This window comes from Temnothorax curvispinosus, unplaced genomic scaffold (assembly GCF_003070985.1).
Source record: "Temnothorax curvispinosus isolate PA1 unplaced genomic scaffold, ASM307098v1 QBEX01002996.1, whole genome shotgun sequence".
NCBI classification, from domain to species: Eukaryota; Metazoa; Arthropoda; class Insecta; order Hymenoptera; family Formicidae; genus Temnothorax; species Temnothorax curvispinosus.
Genome location: NW_020212776.1, coordinates 775,707 through 797,655, shown reverse-complemented (window position 1 = coordinate 797,655; position 21,949 = coordinate 775,707). Strand labels below are relative to the sequence as shown.

General features: G+C 44.1%; 4 protein-coding genes across 5 annotated transcripts in view; 2 read left to right on the top strand and 2 right to left on the bottom strand.

Moving 5' to 3' along the window:
• Nucleotides 1-5,987, bottom strand: part of LOC112452170 — a 44,935-nt gene extending 38,948 nt beyond the window's left edge. Inside the window, exon 1 of the mRNA XM_025012262.1 lies at nucleotides 5,621-5,987. Coding sequence (XP_024868030.1) covers nucleotides 5,621-5,987 — 367 coding nt within the window. The remainder of the gene's footprint in view (nucleotides 1-5,620) is intronic.
• Nucleotides 5,988-9,132: 3,145 nt separating this feature from the next.
• LOC112452171 (RIB43A-like with coiled-coils protein 2) lies at nucleotides 9,133-13,600 on the top strand. Of its 2 annotated transcripts, XM_025012264.1 has the most exons (8): nucleotides 9,133-9,353; nucleotides 9,471-9,619; nucleotides 9,992-10,132; nucleotides 10,272-10,441; nucleotides 10,838-11,078; nucleotides 12,444-12,671; nucleotides 13,130-13,236; nucleotides 13,441-13,582. In XM_025012264.1, exons 2-8 carry the CDS (start codon nucleotides 9,494-9,496, stop codon nucleotides 13,580-13,582), a joined length of 1,155 nt encoding a protein of 384 aa, XP_024868032.1. In that variant the 5' UTR covers nucleotides 9,133-9,353; nucleotides 9,471-9,493. The 2 variants fall into 2 exon arrangements, with proteins under 2 accessions (XP_024868032.1, XP_024868033.1); XM_025012265.1 differs by lacking the exon at nucleotides 9,133-9,353 and having other exon boundaries at nucleotides 9,494-9,619; nucleotides 13,441-13,600.
• A 1,248-nt stretch (nucleotides 13,601-14,848) lies between these two features.
• LOC112452162 lies at nucleotides 14,849-16,828 on the bottom strand. The gene is made up of 3 exons (XM_025012244.1): nucleotides 16,153-16,828; nucleotides 15,459-15,618; nucleotides 14,849-15,385 (listed from the first exon to the last, which is right to left on the bottom strand). The coding sequence occupies exons 1-3, from the start codon at nucleotides 16,328-16,330 to the stop codon at nucleotides 14,986-14,988; spliced, it is 738 nt and encodes a 245-aa protein (XP_024868012.1). The 5' UTR covers nucleotides 16,331-16,828; the 3' UTR covers nucleotides 14,849-14,985.
• A 4,088-nt stretch (nucleotides 16,829-20,916) lies between these two features.
• The window catches only part of LOC112452146 (fatty acid-binding protein, muscle), a 7,182-nt gene continuing 6,149 nt past the window's right edge, over nucleotides 20,917-21,949 (top strand). Inside the window, exon 1 of the mRNA XM_025012218.1 lies at nucleotides 20,917-21,185. Within this exon, the coding sequence (XP_024867986.1) occupies nucleotides 21,110-21,185 (76 nt within the window). The 5' untranslated portion in view covers nucleotides 20,917-21,109. The remainder of the gene's footprint in view (nucleotides 21,186-21,949) is intronic.

Below are 21,949 nucleotides of genomic sequence, written 5' to 3'. Positions count from 1 at the left end.
ATCTTTTTGTTATTATGAAGTACATTGTGTGCGTGTGTGTGTGTGTGTGTGTGTGTCATGAATCTAATGAAGAGAAACTTATCTGTAAATATCAGTGAAAAGAATCGCTGCGCATGATAAAACTGAGACAGATACCAAATCATTAATTCCTCGTCCGATTAAAAAAACATTACTAGAAATATAATCTAAGATCGTGATTTGTGATATTGATATACTGACCGAAAGTACAAACAGCTCTTCACGCGTTATTAATAAATTATTTTTTCAGATCACGGCCCGATATAGTTATTATCAGACGGCGACCATCATTAATTTATTAGATATCTGCTTCAAACTCGCGTTAAATTTTATTCCATCATATTGTCAATTAAAAAACACGATTTTATCGAAATAAAATTATCGAAGGTGTTTGGAAATGAAAGATTTGCGCGAAAGATTTTCTTATCGCCATTTTCGTACGTTATTCTTCTTTCTTTAACGTGCTGATTGTAAATTTTTTATATCGCCCTATAATCCTTTTGGATTACGAGTTCTCTCTCGTCTTTTCGTTTCAACCATTTCGCTTAAATGACGAAATTAAAACGTTACATGTTTCGCGAAAAATTGCGATTCGCGAATCAGTGACGAATTACGTTCTCTGCGTTGTCTCTGGGAAAGTGAGTTATAACGAAGCGAGAATATTTCTCGCCCATCCATTCAAGCTCGGGATCCAGTATTATTGTGCTGAGACGACCAGGAAGAAACTGGGTCAAGCTGGTGCGGGACAAGTAAAACTGGGTCAAACGCGCCATTATTGCCGATCCGGGAACGCGTTATCCGGCGTTTGCGTTTCAGAAATGTCCGACGAAATTGTCGAATCGATGAGAGACGCGGCGCGTGCGTGCGTATGCGCATTTATTGATCATTATTGACGGACTTCGATTAGGTTTATAGCGCTTTATGATACCGATGTCGTTATTGAAGCGCCGTTATTGAAGCGCAGTCGAGTCGAACTATCGCGGCACTCTCGCCGTCTGTCATACGAGGAAATAAATTGCAGATAATGGAGAGATGACCGGGGACACTTAATAATTCTTCCGCTCGGACTCTTACTCTCGATAAGAACGCTCAAACGTATATTTTTGCTACTCGGACGGCGAAGATTTCAAAAATATATAGCTAAACGCTCGCTGTTCCTCGAACGTTCGTAGAACTGTTGCAAATCGAGACAACTTCGCCGCGAAGAGTTGACAAATATTTAACTAACCGAATGGATTTTCTTGACACCACTCCAATTTCTTAATTCCGACGAAATATTGACTTGGCCTGTTTGCCAGACAAGAATGTTAGAGGAGAGACGAGATGGACGAGTCGTTCTTCGTTGATGACGCAGTCATCCTTATTTCTTCGGAAGATCACGTGACTCTTCGGAGACCGCGCGAAATAGTGGCCTAACAGGATCGCATCTCCCATCGACCTCGAGATGTGTCAGACCAAGATCAACCTAGTCGGAAGACAACGGGTCGTCCATCACGAACATCTGACCCACTCGAGAAACTCGTTTGTTGGCAGAACCGTCTAAGCGCATCGAGTTCCACTACATTATGCAGCGAAATATCTTCCTAAATTCGCGATTGATAAAATCAATCGAGACATCTGATAAACTGACGCGTCGCGCCACTTTTTATCTTGTAATTTTTGTCTCTTACTGGTATTTCTTAATACGACAGAATTATAAATATGAATTAAATAAAAAAGAAAGAAAAAGATCTTTTCCTTTGTTTCCCTACCTCCGTTCCTGGCGATTATTAAAACAGGAATATGACCTGCAACTTCGAGGCCTGCATTTGAAGCGGATCGAATTCTGGGCTTCTATTTTAACGGAGACGGGCTCGACTTGCAAATTTCATGTAGATTTCCGTCACTTCCCACCGAGCGTCGTGAATCACGCGGCGGCGAACCTGTTTTTTCGGTGAAGGCCATCTCCCTAACGTTCGTCATTTGGAGAAAATAAAATAAAATAAAAATAATATAAAATAAAATAAAATATATTCTAAAGTAAAAATTTAACTTTACCACAATACTCCCAAGCTCCCCAAAGCTTGACGACCAAATTTCAAATTTAATGTCTCCTCCGAAAGATAGCCCAGTTTCCCCACACGGAGCCCCACTCGTGCGGGGTTGCAGTTTGGAATATAAAAATTCCCGTGATCAGGTGGACTCGAACCCGGTTCTTCGAGGTTACGAGTCTGGCGCTTTACCACAAGACCACACTGCCACCCAGTGAAATATTGACAATAGTGACAATATATTTATCAGCGATATTTTATCCGCGCGAATAAGCTTTAAAGACGCCGTGCCTGCCGCGCTTATCGCGTCGTCTCAGCGATATAATCGCACTTTTACACGTGTTACTTCTCGCCTCATCGGTAATAATCCTAGCTCGTAATCGCGAAGTGTTACGTAGTGTCACGTATTTTTTTGTCAAACGAAAAATCCCACTGTCCACGGAAAAATTGCATGTACAGTCGCTACAAGTGTTACAATAGATCTCGAAAGAGTACTGACTTTGAAAAAAAATGTTCAAACGAAAGTTCTTCTTTCGAATTCGACGCTTTCGGATATATTGACTAGTGATGAAGCACTCTCTGTGCTTCCTGTGATTTTTACGTAGATCACGTTGTCACACGATACGCATACTCCACTCGTACGGTGTTTGCCGTCAAACGTCGCTGCACTCATTCATTACGCGAGCAAGCCATTAAGCGGCTTTGACGCTCGGACAAAAAGCCGGGTGCCATCGAAAGAGCAAATCGAATTAGCGAGGCACGATCGGGTCGAGCAGGGCGTCGTCTATTCGCTAAATGGAGCCGCGTAAGTGCACGATTGGTTTCAGCTATTTATTGACACGTGCCTACAGACGGAAGTCACGAACTGCGCGTAGGAGATCACGAGATCGTTTCGTGTGCGACACGCGGTGTACGTCTACGATCCTTGGGTTCGGAATTTTACAAGCCACCATCTCTCGCGCGTAGAACCGCCACGAACCACGTGACCAGGAATAGGCGCTTGATTAGGAAAAGGATACAGTATCTCCCTCGGTCCATAAATAGAAGTTGAAGCTCATAAATTTGTGATAGAAACTACCGATCCCCGACGCGTTCCGCACGCGAGTCGCAATCTGCATTTTCTGCAAGACTTTCACTTCGTTAAGCAAATAAGTCGATCATCGCCGTAACGTTAAAAAAGATATTGCAACTCCGCGACGTCCAGCCGCCACGCGATTCCGTTAGAGAACTATCTAGCGCGCGTGAAAGAGAGTTAAGGTCGCCATCGCGCCGAGCCATGCATGACGTCAGCTCGACGATATTTATGAGCACGCTCGAAGGAACCGACTTCGCGCAAATAAGCCGCGATTCGGTACTCCAAATAGTCCGTCGTCCATCGCGATGTTAACCACCGACGATTCGTTCGATGAGATACGACGAAGGCCCTTCTCTCTCTTCCTTTCTCTCTCTCTCTCCTTCGTCCGCGTTCAAGGTTCTCCGCGACGCTTTTCACGCGAGCCTTATTGATCGCGACAACGAATGGAGTTTCCAAGGTAGCACGTGGCCTTTCAAAGTAATCCTCGGACAATGACACGCCTGATGGTCAGCCACACGAAACCGCCAAACAACTTTAGCGGCGGAGTGTGTTTACACGTGCCGACGAGACGATAAAAGCGCTCGATAAGGAAAGCATTTTGCAACTCGGGGGAACTTATTGCAGAAAAATTACTCGCCGATTTGTGTAGTGTGTGTGTGTGTTCATTGTGGTTTTACGCTCATTGACCGATCGTTTCGTTGTTTGGATGTAAAAGTGAAAGGAGCATGTTGGTGCATTGTGCAACAGCGCAATCTAAACTTGCGAGAAGCACAGAGTGCTTCGCCACGAGGAGTCGACGTCTCCGAAAGTGTCGAGTTCGAATCGCAATTCTTTCTTCAAATACACTTTCCTAAGATCGATACTTTTAATCACGAAAGTAGAACTACCGAGAAGGAAGAAGTTCTTCCTAGTAGAATTAAATACTGCGAAAATTCAAGGAATCCGAATAAACTCAGCTAGATTCTAGAGAACATATCGATATCATTACTATTTTAAATTTCAAAAATGTTTAAAGTCTGTCAAGTCAGAACTGGAGAAGAAAATCGTCGAAAATGTTTGTTTACTATCTTCCTACGTCCTTTCTTTTTTTATATCCAATAAATTTGGCTTCTTACGATGTTGTCCTGTAGTAAACTTATTTTCAACAAATATATTTTTATCACGAAAAAAAAAGAAAAATGGGGGAAACATTCCCAATTATGCGGAAACATCCTTGGCGCTCCAGGCAAGAGTTATCTTAAGTTAATTAGAGATATGGCGCACGATTTACCCGCGTTTGCGTCCTTTGTAAGGGCGGGAGCGCCAAGTAGTAACGAGCGACTGTGACGGAACGGCGTAGGGGAAATTTTCGACGGGGGAGAGAAGCCGCGCGATATCGGCTCTCGATATCGATTCGGCATCGAGCGCGGGTCAACAGGGAAATCTTCCGCGAGCGATCGATCGGCGGCTAAAAATATACGGCTTTTATGCTCTTAATTGGGGATACTTCGGCAAGGGTTTCGGGCGCTACCGCTCCGTGGGGTAGTATCGAATTACGGAAGGTATATACGCCAGCGGCACTTGGAGGGTGTCCCAATCGAGCGCGGGCGAAGGCTTACACCACACGACACATAACTCGAGAAGCAAATTCTCACAATTAGTCACCGTCGCACTTTACTTTAACCGGCTGGCTGGCGCGCGCGAGAGAGATAATCAGAAAGTTATATCAGTCCCGAATTGAAGCTCGACACGGCGATGCTATTATTACGACACCGATGACTCATTGGTATTTCTTTGATCTTCGGAGCAACAAAATCGCACCTTGACTTTGTAAACAAACTTTTATAAGCGTCTTGTAATAATTACGGTATGTTTCTTCTAACGCGACGAGTTCTAAAAATAACTCGGAAAAATTCTGCTCCGTTTTTTTTTTTCGTTCCTTTGTAAATAATTATTGACGGTTTGGAAATTGTCAAAGAAATATCAAGTAAAAAGATTGTTTCAACAAAAGAATGATCCCATTAATATAGATATTTCGAAGTGCAAAAAATGTATTGGGTATAGTAAACAAAATACGTGATAATATCTAATTTTATCGCTGCTCCAGATAAGTGCGTATAAACATGTTTAATTTTGCAGCAGACGATCGCGTGATAGTATATATATGTAACAAATAATCTAGGCAGAATTCCGGAGCGCTGAAAGAAATCGCCAAAAGAAATTATCTCCGGCCTTGAGAGCGGGGGGCGTATTCAATTTCATGGGAGTGCTGATCATCCCGACGATTCGCTACAAAAATGGAGGGCCCGCTTAGTCGGGCAACTGAACGGCGATACGGTGGAAAGTGACGCGCAGCGTTATTTATTAACTTATATCGTAACAATCCCAACGAGCTGGCACGGCTCGCTTCTTGGGGCGTCCGCCATGCAGGCCGAGGGTATTGGGGGATGCGCGGAGGGGCAGAGGCGCGAGAAGGGGTGGCAAAACGGTCTACTTGTCTACTATATTGATCACTGACCTTTCCTGCGGCCGAACGGGCCGAAGAACGTGCCGTTCTTGCCGATGACGTTATCGTCGATGTACTTGAGCAGCTTCGTGGTGTCCTCCCCTTTCTTCGCGGCGATCGACTTGACGGGGCGTGGTGGGACCACCCTCTGATTACCGGCGGTGACGGTGCTGGTGCTGGTGGTGGTGGTGATGACGACGGGGTTGCTGAAGGCTACGGCGACGGTGTTGGTCGTCGAGCTCGACGTCGCGTTTGACTGACCGGCCTGAAGGCCGCCGGCGCAGGTGACGGGGCACGCGCTCGTCTCCTCCGCGAGGGAGCCGATCCTGCGCTGCGAGCCCCAGTTCTTGCCGCAAGAGATCTTCACCGAGCAGCTCATCCTCTCATACTACGCTTAGCCCGGAGCGCATAGCAAAGTCTATTAATCAACGACGACAACAATAATAACAACTGTCACGTCCGGGATCAACTTCGGGTGGACCCCGATGGAAGGAGGGTTCCCTCCGTTCCGTTTCGCGCGCAGGGTTCTACTTGAGGACGGCGGCGCGCATCCCCCGCGAGACGCACCGCGGCCGCCGAGAGTTCGATCCTTCCGCGCGCGCGGGTCGACGGCGGTCGCACGTGTCACGTTTGCGTGTCCGAGCTCCGACTTTCCCGGCGAGGAAAACGAGCGCCCCCCCTGTCGCTGGGAGAAACTTTCCTCCGCGCGCCCGATCTCTCCCGATCGGATCGGTTGCGTAAGAATATTCGTAGTCGCGCACACCGGGTTGAACGACCGGCGCGATTTAGTCAATCAGACGCGCTCGCGCGCGCGCGTCCTCCTCCTCAGTCCTCCTCTCGGTCGCGTGTCGCGCGTCTCTTGGATCAGTTCCGCCCTCCGTCGACCGAGTGTCCCGGCGATCGGTATCGATTCTGGGGTATGTCGATCGCGCGGTATGTCAAACTTACGCGACGGGCCGCTCGTTGGCGCGGGAGAGCGCGAGTGAGCCGATCGCGGAGAGAAACTTAACGTGTACAATCTCCTCGAACGCCAAGGCGAGACTGAATGTCTGGTGCTGGTGGACGGTGGACGACGAGCTGCCCCCGGTTCTCCAATGACGTCACCCTGCCACGCAGGCGCCCGAGAGTCTCGCCATGCTGCGAGCGCATCTTCCCTCTCCTTCTCTCCCCCTCTGCCCCCGAGGGGCGGGGGGGACGAGGCGTGCGCGCGCGATATCGCGACGGCCGACGGGCTGATTGCTGAACAACTCGCGACGCAAATTGCCGCGAACGCGCGCCCGCGCGCGACGAGACGCGGAGAGGATTCCTCCTTATCGCGCGCTCGCCGAGACTCTGTTTGTCAACGGCGATTTTTTTTTTTCACGACGAGGCGAACGGGGCGCGTCCTTCCTCCCGCGCCGACCTCGCGCGACCCGCGAACATGGCGGTTCGTGGCCTAGGGAGGAGTGGACTCTCGCGTAGAGAACACGGCTCGCGCGCGAGCCGGATTTTAACTATACGTCACCCTATCGATCGTATCGCGGCGTGGTTTTCGCCTGATTAAAATTGTAACGGCGTTTTCACGGCGCTCCATCGTAACGCGCGGGTGGTGATCGATCTTACGAAAGGGCCGCGTCACGTTCTCGCCCACCCTCCCCCGGGAATTAATCAAGCGAGACTGATGTATGCGCGATTGATCCGCGATTCGCCCGCTCATTCCGCTTGCCGCGAACGCCACTTCCGGCCTGAAGTTGACGTCGAAATGATCGAGAGACACCTTTCTCTTTCGATGACTACAACGATGCGATATAGACTTTGCACGATCTGTGATTCGCGTCGAAAGATGTCGAAACCAAAAAAAATATGACGTTTTATCCGTGTTATTTTAATTTTTTCATTATAATATTTCATTTAATATTTCATTTATATATTCGGATTCTCGAATTTTTTTTCATATTTTACGGCACACAAATAGAATAGAACACTATCCTGTTAGCAGAAATTATAGATCATCTTTTCTAGAGAAACTTATATTTAAAAATCCCAATTAATTTTTAGAAAGCAGAACGAGATTAAGAATAATTAAAAAATAAATGTATAAGATATGGAGAATTGTCAGCATATTCGATAAGTCTTTCCAGATGCCCCAATTAAAGCTCCGATTTACTCACTGCAGCTATCTTGGATTGATACGTCAGAATAAGCGAGAAAATATATCATGAAAATTCTTGCAACGTACATAAAAATAAAAAGTTTATCAATTAATTAAATAACGTTTCTAATTGATAGAATACATTTTCAAAATATATCGAAAATTGCTCTTTTGTTTGGACAAGCAATAAATAGTCTATATATGTCAAATTGAATTGTGCCTAATCAAGGACGAAAACAAGCTGTCGAATTGAAATAAAAAAATACTTGCTTTCACATATTAAATTATAACAAAATGGGAGTCTTCGATATACTTTAATACTACGATAATTATTTTATATATATAAAAACACTACATTAAAACGACAAATGACGCTGTACATTGCAAAAATAATTTCACTTTTTAACATTATTTTTCTTTATAATTTTGCCAAAAGTAATTAATGTTTACTGTCAATATGTTGGGCGAGCCAAGGCAGCAGGTGCCTTAATCAAACTACTGCTTTATTACGCGCGTGACGTTTCAAAGTCAAAACAGTTCCACAAAATCTGCCAGCTCAATCGACGCTTAATCAGGGATCGCTAATTAAAATAAAGATACTACCGTTCTACCGTCGCGTTTGTTAAGTAAACAACCGCGATTAGGGGTTACGCGACCCTGCGGCTGATGGCCTCCGGACTCGTGAGAGTTGCAAGGCGTTTTATCGAAGGCAGAGATACGGCTAACCCAATTAAAATGTTTAATCGACACGACCCCTCCTCTCTGCTTTCGTTATCGCGCGTGTCGCCGCAATAATACGATGACAAATTGGATCGGCGCAGCGCGCGTAACGGAAGAGAATAAGATGGATTTCACGAAATCAACAGATAACAATGCGGTACACATGTTTATACCATCCGACCATCGACAGCTGCTCCCCACGTGACACACCCGTACGGGTGTCTCTCAGTGTCTCTCTAACAGCTGAATAATTATCATAAACTGAATAATTATCTCTTAATATTTTTTTTTCGACAGATAATCACATGGTCGAAGTCAAACGTCGCGCAGCGGCAACATTCCAATCACCGGGTATTGATCGTGTTGCCATAATTACGAGCAAAGAGGCCTGAGAGGCCTCCAGGGCTTGAAAAAGCCGTCAAAGAGAAGCGCCTGCCAAGCGGAGGAGAATTAAAATAGATCCAGAAAACGATAAACTCGCTCGCAAAAGAGTACTTTTTGGAAGCGATAAATTCACATTGTTGAAATCTGGAGCGTTCTTGGAGCATTTAAAAATTCGTTTATTATTTTTTAATGGTTCCATTAAAGCATCATTAATGCTTTTATTGATCTTATAACACATGGATTACGTAAAATTACGATAAAAAAATTGACGTGTTATATTATTGCGTATTTTACGCTTCGTAGACTCTCGTTAGGGTTCATTTCCTCTCTTAAATTAATGATTAATTCCGCTTGATTGGGCAATTCGCGATACTAACTGAGATATTATTATTTGAATTCCAAACGTACTGCGATATACGCGCTTTATCTCTTCCTATCATATAAATACCATGCAGCTGGAATTTACGGCACGGCTACGTGCGACCCTCCTCGACAGGCAAACTCTCCATGGTAACGAAACTTCAGTTTCGATTCCCGACAATCCCGACCGAAAAGTCTAGATATGTTCAGTGTTCACGCTTTCGGTCTCGTGTAACCTTGCCGTCGTAAAAAAGCCGCGCTTTTCAGATTTTCCGTGAAAAATATCCGAAATGCTTGAGTTTCAACAACGCGCTACTCCGGAGGATCTCAAGATCGTTGCGTCTATAGAACGCAAACGACAAATCGAAGAAGCGAGGAAACTGCGCATCTTTAATCCTCGCGTTAGAAAAATTGGAGTGAGTATATCCAGTCCCGAGTGTTCCATCCTTTGTTAGACTCTCACATCTTATTTCGATCAAATCTGATTTAATTCAATTCTTAATTCAGTCATTTTGTTAGCTTGCGTTCTCCTAATTAATTAAGAAGATTCTTTGTGATATTTACCACTGACATTTACCATTAAATCTGTTACAATCTACTCTCGGCTAAATTGATCGAGAATCTTGCTTCAACTGATTCTGCTGTTTCCCAATATCCCTAACCGGTAAATTCCACAAGTGTAATTTGACGGAGAGCGTAACGCGACATTTGATTGATCCAACAATCTGGGAAGTTGCACGCTTCTCAATGCGATAGGATTCGCGCGATTGTTTCCCTGACATTTGCAGATAGACAAGGAGTTCTTGGATAAGCAAGTCGAGGAAAAGAAGCAGCAGCGCGAGTGGGAACGGACGAAAGAATGCCAATTGGACGAGGCACTCATTCGCAGCAACGAGCATGCCGTGCATTTGGAGAGACGGCAGGAGGAGGTAATTGAGTGCCGTCAATGCCGATAATTACGCGGGAATGTTCGCTCGATACCCGAGCCGGCACACTCGGCGATTTCGGTGTCACGTGCCACTAACGAAAAACCCGGAGGAATCGAGAGAAACGCTTCCCTGTTCGCAGGAAAGGCGAAGAATAAACAAGGAGGTCGAGTCCTACCGACAAGTCCATCAGCGAGCGGAGGACCGTCGAGATTACGACCTGTACGACCCCGAGGCGTTAAAGAAATCGCTTCCAGCGCGCGTGGACGACAACGGCGACGATCCGAGCTTGGGAGCAGCGTCCGCTCAGAAGTGCGTAAATAGCCTGATTAATACCGCCAACAATGAGTGGTGCAATCGGGAGAGAAAAGTCGCGGAGAGGTTTTTATCTCGGACTTTCCAGAAGTTAAGATAGAAGAATGCTTGTGAAACTCGTTATTCTGTTTCCTGCACTCCCGATGACTCTCCTCGGTCTTTATTAAGATTCTCGTAATTAAAATCTCGAACAACTAATTTCCGCGATTTGTAAACCGCGACCTATTGCGCGTACACGGTAACACGGTATATAACGATATTTTTTCTCTCTCGGGGCAAAAGATCCTCTCGCGCGGATAATTTACCCCGCAGCTTGCTCACCCTGGCGCGATGGTAATGAGCGTAACGCCGCGGAAGAGAGGAGGAACGATGAAATATTACGGCTGTATACAGGTTCGAGGGCGAGGATCGCAATCTTGCCGAGCGATTGAAGGCGCAGAGAGAGCAGATGCGTTGGTGGATACAAAGGCAAAAGGAGGAGCGCGAGGCGGCTGAGAAGGCACGACGAGACGCCGAGGATGCCTATCAGGAAGTCGTCCTCTCCAGGGACAAGCGCGCGATGACGTTGACGCGGATGGAGGAGGAATGCCGGCGAAGGCTGAACGAAGCGACGGCGACATTTAATCGCGCTCTGGTACACGCAGGATCCTCTCTATTCGCGCGCCTTTGATCTAGACCCGACGCGAGAAAGCGGACGAGGCTCAATTTATTTAACAAATTAGATAAAATCGACCGTACGATCTTCATGATGATTCCCGGTCCCATTCCAAATGGCATGCAGCAGCAGCTGCTGCTATTTCGCGTTTTGTACAGCTGTCTAGTCGAGTGACTCCGTCGTTTTTGCTTTCGCGTCTTCTATCGGCAAAAAATGGATTCCTTTGACCGATTTGATCTCTGGACGAAGATAGAAGGAAACCAGATCCGCGGCGAGTAAGATGGATGCTCGAGAGAAGGGTAGTGTTTTTGTTAAACCGCTTCGCGGAAAGAACCGGGTTTTTTTTCAGTCGGCTAACCCTTGATCATGTCCGATTGAGGATAAGAACACATCTATATTTGAATACGCGCCCACTTACATCGAATGAAGCGATCGATCCGAGCATTATTATATTTGACATGATGGTGTTGACACATTAGAATATACGCTATCTGTCTGTTTGCCTCCGACTTCAATTTTCCTAATATATGTAATAGAGTTTGTCCTCTTTTTTTTTTGCGTCACGCCTCTCGTAGGAAAATTCCGGCCTAACCTGATATACCGTATAAAAGTTACTGCGGGAAAGTCTAAATTTGTCTTCTTAAACAAACACTAGATGACTAGATGATATAAATAGATTAACAAGTAACAGGTAAAACGGTGGGCTGTGAGAGTGCAACGCGGCTAGCAGTGCGTAAATTAATGTTGTATCAACCTTTAATTACTGATAAGATACATAATTATCCATTATATATATAAATGCTAACCTGATATTTTTTTAAACAAAATTTTGTGCACTTAAAAATTACAGCATTACGACATGCATGAATAAGTATTGATAGATTGAATTTTAATTTACGCTACTGCCGGGATGTCTCCTTTTCCAGATATTGTCGCTGGTATATTAACTTTCTCGAGAGAACAAATGTGATCGAAGAGCGCTCGTAGTAATAAAGTGACACAGATACAACGTAACAAAAGACGCGATGTGACTTTTTTGTGCAGTCCGTGGTGCATTTTAACTCGCCGCGGGATATAAAAGTCGCCTACGTGATTCTTTCGCGGTCGATGAATAATAACCTCGTGACATCATCGTGCAAAGTGCCGCGATAATTTGCCCCGATAAACCACAACAAAGTGTCGTCGATTTCATTTTTTTTTCCCTCCCTACTACCTCCTCTCGTATTCTTGCTCCGCGTTAATTCCGTCCCGCCCCTTCGCCTGGTTCGCGGATCGCGTCCCTGGCCCTTATATCCTTCGACGCTCCGCGATGGTTTCGCGGAATTTATTTCCGCTCGATTGCAGGCCGAGGAGCAGCAGCATCGCCGTCACTGCGAAGCCGTTCAAGACGAGGAGGACAAGAAAGCGGAAATTTATAATCACGTGACTGGAGATTTCCTCACCGAGGCTAGGGAACAAGCTGAGAGCACCCGCGGTCCGTGCAAGCCGTTGGCGGACCGATACAAGGGCATGACTGCGGACGAGTTGAAGGTCTTCAGAGATGCTCAGTTACAGCAAATGGAAGAGATTCATGTTAGTATAAGTCACTATAAGTAGTACTGTAGAATTTGTATAAGTACGAATTTTTGTATCATCTGTATTTTGAATTAATTTCTCCTTATTGCTTCTTAATGTTCTTCAGTACCTGAAACAGAGCATCAGGTTGATTTTTTAATTGCGATATGAAAAATGTCGGGTTAAAACTTTTGATAATCAGATATATAAGATCTGATTCTTCAATATATAAGAATCAGATATATAAGCATTACAATACACGTTAATGACAACTAAGGCCAAAACTGTGGATGCGTCACGGATCGCGTCAATCGATGACATCACGGCGGATTCATGATGTCACGCATAATATATTTAAAATAAAAGTTTTTGATTTAATGTAGCGCATTTAAAATATTCACTGGCAGTTATGAATCCACTTACAACTATTAATTTTAATTAATGTGAGGAAACTTTTATCTAACTCATCTTTTCAGAAAATCAAGCTGGAAGAAAAACGTATCAACGAGGATTGGGATCATTTAATGGATTCGCATCTTCAAACAGCATACTCGTATGAGTGCGAATTAAATCAAAGAAAATCGTAAGATCCTAAAACTAATTTCGTACTTAACATTTCTCTTATCGTTTAAAAAGATATTTAAATGTATTTTATAACAGTATCACTTTTAATGACATATTTCGAAAAAACTACGATTTTTTAAACCTGTTTGAAAATTCTGTGATATTCAAATTTCGTGTTTAAACGTGTAAATGTCACCTTAAGTGCTACGTTATATTCTTCTAGGGAGCTCAACAAGAAAATTGCGGAGGAGAATTTGCGGCTTGCCGAGCAGCAGAAGCAACATCAGGAATACCTGAATCGTATCGTTTATAAGACACAACCGACCGCCGCTTTCTACGAACAATTTAACAAAGGAACACGTTGATTCGCATATTCTTTTTAAAGTGAGAAAAATCGATGTAAATTCCAAATAAATAAAAAACAATTTCGCAAACCCCTCTCTCTCTCTCTCTCTTTCTCTTGTAAGTCGATATAATTGATATTATAAATAACATACCTGCCATACCGACGTCTTTAAGACGTCATATGTTCCGATTTGGGACATTATTGTGTTCACTGGGATGGTTTTAGAGATTTTGATTTTATACCTGTAAAAAAAGAAAATAAATATGTATATATTGTGTATTGCAACTGCGAGCTAAACAATATATTGTTCTTTATCGTTTAAAAGCTCATGTATAGATGTAATCTTGAAATTTACGGCACACTTTACTTGCAAAATCAAATATCATCATGTGGTAAAAAAATATCCATATTAAATAACATATTTAAGTAACAATTAAAAACCACAAGATGATTAATTATTATTATTAAATTATATAAATCGAGCAATATATTGCATTGCCTTATTGTAATTAATAAAAAAATTATTGTGATATTATCCAATATCGGTAACGTAAAAAGTTTGCTACTCTCTACTGATGATATTCCATGCTTCATCGTGACGCTGGATAAAATCCGTAGCCATCGATAAGTTATCGCATTTGGTAAATGGATACATTTTTGATACATTTAATTTAAATAATTAAACTAAAACGATCTTGGTAATTTAATAAAAAATGAATTTATGATATAACAATGACGCTCACGAATCGACTCGAATTCAGGTATAAAAGTACAAAAAAGGCTAGATAATAGGAATATAAAGAATAAGATGTGCGATATGTAATATATTTCAATTGAATTATCCTAGCATGACAAGACTGCGTCATATTGCGCGTATGACGTCGTCTATTCGATTGTCGAGTAGAGTTTAATATATATCACAGACGCAGTATTTATGTTCATGCTTACTTTAAAGTATAAAGTATAAAATTTATCCATTACGCGTATCCTAGAATATTCCATACTTATAATTTACGCTAAGTTATTTTGATACAATCCGTGTTTTTGTTGTTACAACTCATAAAGTTTGCGCAATTATTGTACTTACTATAAGTACGCTATACCTACAATTATCGATTTACCGTGATATCTTAAATATCAAAGTACTTTACCGAGCGTAAACTTTATAAAAATTAAGACACAATAAATGAAATAATTTGTGTTATCTTATATCTATTAAAATTAAATTAGGCTAAAACTTAAAATAGATTTTATTCCATCTTTATACAAAAAATTTGTACAAGAATCCAAGAAAATATTAATTAAAAGGACAGACTAGAAAAAAATATTCATATATAGTATAAATCGATACAAAATCTTTTTCCACGTGATGCATTTTGATTCCCTTCTTCCTCCTTCCAAAAAATAAAACGTACCAAACGTTTATTTATTATCGGATGGACGGAGTGCCATCGCCAGAACTTGCTGTATTTGTATTCTGACATCCAGCTTCTTTTCCTCCGGCACCTGCCTGATAATCGGCAGCAGCGAGAGAAGAAACATCTTGTCGTAGTCGTCCTCGTCAAGGGTGACGCGCTGACTGCTGTGCGATGAGAGGATGTCGTGTATCTCATTGTCGAAGGGCGTGAAGGACGTCTCGCAGAGCTGCTGTTTCGAATAACGCGGACACACCTTGTACGAGGGAGTACCCGCCTGAAGATATTCCCGGCTACCAGTTATGGAAGCACCGTGAGTAAGAGGGTCGTACTCCTCAATCACGGGATTGTCCATCTCACCCTCGCTCTCCTCCGATTTGCAGGGGTTAATAATGGTTGCGGAACCCCTAAAAGACGGTTAAATTTAGCCGTGCGAACATCGATCGTTTGCCGTTTAATTCCGACGATAACTAATACTACCTCTTGTTCTCCACTGTCGGCAGGAGAAATAACAATCGATCGAAGTACATGTACTTCTTTCGTTTTCGCCCGGCGGGTCCAGACTTTTGCGACTTCTGAAGTTTCAGCTCTTTCATGAAGTAATCCCGTATGTTCCTCCATTTCCCGCGCAAATTTTTCTCTACAAATTATTATAATTCAACAGTTAAAATTTCATCCTTTAACAAGATATAGCAGAATAATAACAATTTTTCAAATATCTAATCTTTCTTTTATAAGATTTTCAAAAAATTTCCTCTTGCTAATTCTTTTTGTGAGGAAAAATGAAGAATTACGAAGGCTAATTTTCAACCTATTTTTTAAATAAATATCTATAAAATAGAAATTTGATAAAACACGCTATACAATATCAATTTAATTAATACATATAATAGCAAGACTGCAGTGCATTTTCCCCCCATCTTTTATCAAAATTTGAAGCCACACGCGAGGAGACCTCCGTCCAACTTTTTTCACCCGAAAGTCTTTGTTCAATTCTTTTCTCCGTCTTCAACACGACTCAATCGTTTGCAAATCCGATCGCGCGGAAAATATCGACTCGCGGCAATTCTAAGTTTTCCGGATTTCCGCCGTGGTCGGCGGTGACGCGACGCGACGCGACGCGGCCGAAGGAATCCGGATCGATCAATTGCGGCGGCCATGCTATACTATATACCTTCCACATTTCTCTCCTCGTCCGTCAAGCGCGCCCAATTCGGTACCATCACCTGGCAGACCTCGTCCCACGCGGTCATCTTGGCGTTACGGTCGTTGTACTCGCCGCGATTCACATCGTAGATCGCTGGCCGCCTCTCTATTTCCTCGATGAACCTTTCCGTGTCGAACATGTTCATAGAGCCTCCGAAGATCTTCTTTCCTTCAATTCCTTCCTTCGCCCGATAGTCCTTTCGCCTTTCGCAGCTTCGATCTTGCACCTCGCGGTCGCGGCAAAACTGTTCGAGCAATATACTTTTGCGAAATCTCTTGGAAATCGAGCTGGAGTCCCTTCCAGCACGATCGAGAGAGTCTTAATTCAGATAACGAGACGGCGAAAAAATATTTTCCCAAATTCCTCGATCGAGGGATTTGAAATTCGAAAAAGATCGATCGGCGGTGCTCCCACCGCACGTCGTACCTTCCACCAAGACCGCGGTGGTCACCGGTTAATCGGTAATATTGCGTATAAAGTGATCGAAATCGGCAACGGAACGGAGCCGCAGTCGTGGCCCGGGCGACGTTATCGTGTCGCGTCGTCGGCAGCGGCTTGCGCGTCACTGCGGAGAAACCGTTGCACGGCCAGCACGGCTTTGGTATCATGGCGGCCCGGCGGCAAACGTGCGGTTGCGGTTGCGGAGCGGAATCTATGCCGCCCGCGACCCGCGACGTTGCCAGACCGGCGCGGCGCTCGCCCGCTCGGTCGGCGAGGCCGCGCCGAGGGCCGCCGCGGGCCGAAAGAACGGCGGAATCGCGTCGCCGTATAATAACTCACGCCATGCGTGCACACACACACACGCACGTGCGACCCAGGCGCGCAGAAATTCATATCTCGGGAGCACCGCGCGAGAATGACTTGGCAGGAAGGATCCATATGCTTTTTAAGTTTCCGCGAGCGCACGCCTAATAGTCGTGTGTTTGCCGAATAGAATCGAAAACTGAATCACGGCTCCTCTAAGTTATTGATCGAAAATGGAATCATTAATGACTCTCGAAAGACTCCCGGACTTCCGCTTCCTGCGTAATAAGAAAAGTAATAAAAGCAGTCGCACGACAGGAAGTCGCTAAGACATTTATAGGCACACGATTTAATTGTAATGCAAGAATATTGATGCGAGAGTTTCCGTAGTTCTGCTCCGGTTTAGAATAATAACTCGTTGGATATACATCGCGTCGCTATTTTCCGTAAAAGTGCGAAACAAGTGTAAAGCGTCCCTTGTCGTACAATGGAAAAAAGATTCCAACTGTACAAATAACATTAGCGCAAGTGCTTCGCGAATAGTAATAGCATCAGGCTAACAAAGTTAGCAAAACGGTCTAGCAAACCGCGAGTCTAAGTAAGTCGCAAGTTGGGTAAATGGTTTACCATGAAACGAAACCTGAAACATACGTGAACGATGTAGGAAAAGAAAGAAGTTAAAGTAGAAAAAACCGCTTTAAGATAGCGAACTGTTAATAGTGTTGATAGATCTCCCCCATTCGCTTCACGTGGGTGAAATTGGCCGACGAGAGGAAGTAACGATGGAGCGAATGTATGGAAGCAAGAGGGAGAGAGCGGACAACTTCATCCCGGCAGGGAGTTTCAAAAATAAAAGGCAACGACAGAGCGAAAGATATATTTCGGTGCGACAAGCGAGGCGAAGAGCCATGTGCCGTTCCTCTCGCAAACGACGAGGCACTTGGTTTTGGCCTCGCGAGACGTCCCTTTGGAAAATCACAATCGTCGTCGGTGCGCCGACGAACGCTCCAGCCGATTCGCAGTGCTCGCGCCGGCATGGCACCGAGACTCGGCGAGATGTACACCCCTCGACGGCGAATGCGGAATTCGCGCCGCCGCGACGTTGCCAAGCCTCCGCCGCGTCACGCCGGTCGCCGCGCCGTGCCCGTCGCTGTCGGAATTCACGTGTTGCTACGCGACATCGTCCGCGCGTCCGACGAGCGTGTGCTGCGCGTGATTACGGCAACGTCGACGCGTTTCCACCGCACCGTTATCGACCGTGCTGTGGCGGGCGTTGCGGGATCGCGAGCGACGAAATCGACGCCACCGCGATCAGACGTGGCGTCGCGAGTGACGCGAACGACGCGTCACACTTTCGACGCCGGCCTTCTTCGTATCCAGACGACATATTGGGGCGTCGTTGAAAAATTCAACGCGTCTCGGTCGCCGGATTTTTTGCTTGTTGAAAGGAATAATTCATGAATTCTCGTCCTCCTACTACCCTTTTATTTAAAAATCGCTTAATACAGAACTAATCGATAGTTTCAGCAATGACGAAAAGAAAAGAAAGAAACAGAAATAAATTGACTTTCAAAGGTCGGCGTATATCTTGACGGCCCAACGTATGCAGAAGCTCATCGGAAAGTTAAATGAGTCGCGCGGCGACGTTTACACGTGTGAGCGTCGCGACAAATGGGACTTCCGCGCGTACGAACGTACGTGAATCGAAATATACTTAAATAATACAGCATGACACACCCACACGCGTAAGCAGGACTTTGAGCGCAATTACGAGAGAATTACGAGAGATTGCGAGTGCCCATTAGCCGTTTATTCGAACGTACGAACGATTCGTCGTCAAGTCGCGCGCATTGATCCGCCCGACCAATGAGGTGAGGGCATTCGTATCGTCCGATGTGTGTATACCTCGGGCATATCACGCATGTCAAGTTCGAGGAGTGCACCTTCGACTTTGCGCTCACCGTTGTTGAACTTGGAATTAGCTCGGCTGCGTTCGGAGAGCGCGCTATTAGCGCTACCGCATCGTTCTATCTTTATCGCTCATTAGATGTAAAACAAAGATAGAATAAGCAAATAGCGCTAATAGCGCGTTCCTCGAACGCGGCCCTCATACTCGTATATCCGAAAGCGCGTTTAACGCCGTATGCGCGCGCGGTCGGAGATACGGAAGTCATTATTCGCGATTCCCATGATAACCCCGCGAGCTCTTTCACCGCGCGCGATACAGATTATTGCAGATAAATCGTAACAACCGCGCTATATGTTGTACATACGTGACTCACGTGCCGGCGTTTATTTTGCCGACACGCACAATGCGTCCGTTCGTTAAAAAAAAAATTCCTCTTGCAGGTTGCGAAAACTACGTGATAATATTTACGTAGTTTTTTTCCAAAAAAAAAAAAAAGGAAACTACTTAAGCGAAACTGTATCGCCTTCGGCTAAACAATTCGTAAATATTTATGGATGGATTTGTTTGAAATTTTCGAACAAAAAAATCCATCCATAAATATTTACGAATTGTTTAGTCGAAGGCGATAGAGTTTCGGTTCGCTTACATAAGTATAGTTTCCTTTTTTCTGTTTAGGAAAAAAACTACGTTAATATTATTACGTAATTTTCGCAACCTGCAAGGGGAATTTTTTTTTACAGCTGCGAAAAAGTCAGTAATTATGATGAAAACAGAAATAGAAAGCATGCGAAACTTAATTATTTGAATTAATTAGATAATTACCTAAGGACTTTCGATAATAAAATTGAACAAGTAATAAGCGAAAAGGTAGGTGAGTTGAGAGTGCAACGTGGTTAATAGTGTGTAAATTAACATTATAACAATTTTTAATTGTCAATAGAATACATAATTAAAAACATTGATGTATATTATATAACGTACTTTAATTATCAATAAAATAAATTATCAATAAATTATGCATCGATGTACATTATATATCTTATTGATAATTACAGATTGTTATGACGTTAATTTATGCACTGTTAACTGCACTGCACTCTCAAATCCTACCTTTTCGCTTATTACTTGTTTAATTAATTCATTATCGAGAGTCTTTAGACTCTTTAGGTAATTATATCTAATTAAGTCAAATGAATAAATGCAACTGCGTTGCACTCTCGAAGCTCATCTTTTCGCTTGTTACTTGTACAATTATTTAATTAATAGTAGTAGTAGTAGTATAGTAGAGCACTTTCTTATACAATGTGCAACTTGGAAGTTGTCGTTCAAAAATTGCAGTTACAATACTTCCGGCTAGCGTCGTTAAAATTATACGCTGAGGTAACATAATAAATCACGATTGCAGTAATAATCGCAATTGCGAAATCAAGGAATATTTTGCAGTAATTTCATCAGCAATCAGTTTTATTCTAAAAATAAATAGTCTAATTGACTCGATAAATATCTTGGTCATTTTTTTCCTCCTACGCATGACGCGCGTGTGTACAAGAGGCTAAACGAAGAATCGACGTGTCGCAAGACACGTCAAGGTAGACGAAAGACGAGAAAGTTGCGCAAGGCAGGACACAGGGCACAGGGTAGGACGACGGAGGAACGTAGGAAGTAGGACTCGCAGCTGCGAAGAGGAGATCTCGAGGAGGGGGAAACTCCGGGTGGGAGCGAGACGGGGAAGTTTCAGTGCTTGGCGGTGGAGTGGAAGGGCGAAAGGACCGAAAGGGAAGAGAGAACCGAGGACCAAAGAGCCGAGAGAGACGCAGCTGTTTAACGAGAGGGGAAAAGGGCGGTTCCGAGCGCAAGGGGGAAGGAGGAAGTGCTGTGAGAGGGAGCGCGACCCTCGTCGGTGCCTCGGTATCGATAGCGGAACAAGCGAGCGACGAGTCTGGCGGTCTGGCGTGCGTGGGACGAGGAAGGAGAGCTAAAGATAGAAAGAGATGGTAGGAGAGAGGCAAAGAGAGAAAGAGATGAACAGCTTTGGGGAGTTTGGGGGAGACCGAGTACAGTACACCGAGTTTTCGCGCTCGCACCAGCTTGCACACTCCGCATCCTGACGACCTAACGTTCCTGTTCACCGTTCAGTTCTTGTAATCGCGCCGATCGACCAGGAGGTGTTCAGTGGTCCCCCGGCTGTATCGCCTGACGTTCCCCGGTCGTCGCCGATCTCTTTTTATCTCTGTCTTCTCGTTCTCCGCGTGCTTCGTCCGGTCGATCACCATGTCGAGCGAATTCCTCGGGAAACGTTACAAGCTCTTCAGCAGCGAGAATTTCGACGAGTTCATGAAGGCGCTCGGTACGTAATCGAACGCTCTTGGCGTGTCTTTTGGCACCGTTTCGGCCGTTCCAAGTGCAGCGGAAATGTTTATTTAGAATGCGCGCGTGATCGACATGGAAAATTAGTGGAAAACTCGACGTGAGAAACTTGAGAATTAGAAAACTATCCTCTCGACAGTCTCGACATTCTTGTCGGTTGTATAAATCCTACTGTTTTACGACTCGAAACTTTTTTACGATTCGATCCGCTTAGGTCCTGACCTGACCACGTGTCGTTGAGTGTTCTTATAACGCTATTGTTATGATTTCCACTAAACTCTTCTCTATCACGTTCAATTACAATTAATTTCTCTCACGGATTTCGTTTGTGTGGCGGCAATCGGATATCGATGCGCAATGTTGCGCAATATTTAACAAGTTTCTTCCTTCGTCATTCTTTACCGCAGTTTTCTGAAAACCTTGGATTATATCACTCTGTGCTCAGTGTTAACCGCGAATACCTCGTTACGTTAAAATGCGATAAAATTGCGCGGTTCTATTCACGATAGAAATCTAAAAGGAAGTAATTTTGCTCGTATCTGACAAGGAATAGGATAAAGTCCGCTTCAGACGATCAATGATTCATGTCAGGTTGCTGTAAAAAAATTTTGCATATGGATTCATAATTTACATATGTTTTTCACATATGTATTTTTTTTGTTCCTCTGAACGTTTTTCATATTACACAACACATAAAATTATAAGAATTCTATTAGTATTAAAAGTAAACTCTGAGACAATCTA